This window comes from Volvox carteri (assembly GCF_000143455.1).
Source record: "Volvox carteri f. nagariensis unplaced genomic scaffold VOLCAscaffold_96, whole genome shotgun sequence".
Taxonomy (NCBI): Eukaryota; Viridiplantae; Chlorophyta; class Chlorophyceae; order Chlamydomonadales; family Volvocaceae; genus Volvox; species Volvox carteri.
Window position 1 is genome coordinate 153,468 of NW_003307639.1, and position 2,499 is coordinate 155,966.

A 2,499-nucleotide genomic window follows, 5' to 3' on the forward strand; every position below is an offset into this window, starting at 1 on the left:
ATCCTATCAAAAGATCCATGCACCTACCTAAGACTCATGGACCAGCTCATGACCTAAGACTCACTGGTCAGCCAACGGGCAGCAATGTAAGGTCGGCCAGTAGGTTAAGTCCCCCGTCCCGACCTGCTAATTCCAGCTCTATGCATGACCTATGCAACATCCAGAGTCTGCTCGTTTTCGGAGCAGGCACTTAGGGGAGCCTCTCCTAAGAGTGTTGAGGGTCTTGGGTGGGAAATCCGGATGTTTGACCCTGGACATGGTCACACCCGGCAAAGTGTAAGGCGGTAAAAATCCTCGGATGTCACTGGATATCTTGCTAAATGAGGTCCACCATAAGTGTGGGCCTGTGCTGCAGAAAGACAGTCAACAGTCATGTTGTGGTGGTCCACGCACACAAACGCTAGGACGCCACCATTTTTGCCGCCATACGCACTAGTATTGCAAAGTGGATTGTATGTGTCCATTGTATGTATGTTCAATTGGAATATGATTGACTGAATTGTTGATAGTGGTCATCGCTTATTTTAGCATGTCTATCTAATTATAAGACCAGCCAAGAGTGTGCATTATATGAGCTTACAAGCTAATTAGCTGTGATTAAGCTTGAATGTACTTGTCAGGAGTATCAATGGAGGCAAAGCAGCATGCACATATGTGTATGACCACCCCTGGCCGGTAATATGTCGGCCGACCTCAGGACTGATTGCCTGATGTTTTCACAATGAGAACTATTATATAACAATGGATGACAACCAAAGGCACCCATTTAGTGAAGACCTGTGCTGCCAGCATTCACGCCTTCTCCTGTACTCATCTACAAGCTCTCGTAACAGGCCAAGAGATAGGTACTTATTGCTTATTCCTTGCGTGTGTGATGCCAGCATTAGAGACCTTAAGGTTGAAATGGCAAACGATGCTTTCCGAGATACCAAGATACTGTAGGTTGCTAATGTTTACATTTTTACTAGTATCCTTAAGCGGAATTTACGATGTGGGAAGCATGTAAGGCGAGTCGCCTATAGGCCCATACATATGTCCATAGTCCTGGGCAACAGAGGGGTTTACCCTGGGGCCGTGTTACCCCTCCTGCTGGATAAGAACTTACAAGGGGGTTACCAAAGGTCTACCGGGGGTTGAAGGTGGGTAACCCATTGGTAACCCATGGGTTACTGAACCAATCAGTGCCTTAGGGCTTCCAGGATTTGTACAGCCGAGAATATGATTTTGGGCTTCTCCTATCGATGAGCAGAGACAACTTTGACTGCCTCAATTGACCGAGCTCAAAGTCACATCAACGCCTGTCAGGCTAAGTTTCATTTCAAAAGGTACTGTGTATTACATAATTGAATTCTGAGATGACAGCATATGATAACTTGAACACCCAGCTTGTGTTACCATTTGCCCGCATGGGCATTCTGACTTGCCACCAGCAGGCTGACAAATTTGCTTACAATTCTCTATGATATATGCAAGCTGCTCATTTGTACATTTACTTTAGCCAATGCTCGGGGCCTCTGGAGACTTGCGGTGTGCCCCCATGAAGCTGGCGGCTGTGGGGCGGATTGCTGAGGCTGCTGGCGCTTCGGGGATAAACATCATAGACAGCACCGAAATTCACCCAGCTTTCGTTACCATTTGCCCGCATGGGCATTCTGACTTGCGGTCTGCAGCACTGTCCATGCAGCATGGAGCCTGCAGGCGGTGCTGACAATTCCGCCAGTGCAAGCTTAGCTCCCACACCATCAGCACCGCTGCAACAAAGCACATCTCCCACCGTGTTATGTACAACGACATGTTACAAGTTATGTACAAGTGTGGGGGGCTTTAGCAGTAGTGGTCATCAGAACGGCCCCTCACTGTTTGTTACTTTACTGGGCACAAAAGAACACAACCCCACTGTTGAGTCACTAGTACTAGTGACCTGTGCATTGCATCCTTGTTTTTTTTAGTCTAAGCTGTCTGCTGCCTTTGGTGGCTGGATGCCCTTCTGACTCTTGAGCATATTGAATGCCCGTGTCCACAGCTCCTTCCACAGTGTCTTTGGACCAGGGTGCCACACGCTTCTTTGCTGCACTGCGTACTGTGGCAGTGCCGGATGCTGGCAATCTGCTCACTGTGGGCAGTGGCGACGTGTCTTTCCTACTTCACAACCCAAACTACCAGCTGTATGTTCGGAAGTGCTATCCGGACCTCTTCTATGCCCTCTACGAGTCGACAAGCAAGAAGCATGTCGGTGAGGCCCACCTCTTTCTCTGCTTTTACCTGCCAGGCTACCAGTGTGTACAGTTAGGACCCAATGCACATGGTGACTGCATCATCATCATTGTATGCACCATTGTGTGTTCTTGATGTGGGTTGAGATGTACATGAGTCAGTGGGTGGGAGACAGCTTGTGTTCTTTAGACATGTAAATGACTAATGGCTGGCACTGGCCTGCTACACTGCTGGCCCCTCTCCTGTCTGTTGAATGAAGCACCCACCCTTACTGGCACACCGGGT

General features: G+C 48.7%; 1 protein-coding gene across 1 annotated transcript; it reads left to right on the plus strand.

Moving 5' to 3' along the window:
- Nucleotides 1-903: 903 nt before the first annotated feature.
- On the plus strand, nucleotides 904-2,349 carry VOLCADRAFT_99817 (uncharacterized protein; the record flags this gene model as incomplete). Its single annotated transcript, XM_002958486.1, has 4 exons — nucleotides 904-938; nucleotides 1,099-1,139; nucleotides 2,024-2,233; nucleotides 2,270-2,349. 4 exons carry the CDS (start codon nucleotides 904-906, stop codon nucleotides 2,347-2,349), a joined length of 366 nt encoding a protein of 121 aa, XP_002958532.1.
- Nucleotides 2,350-2,499: the final 150 nt, after the last annotated feature.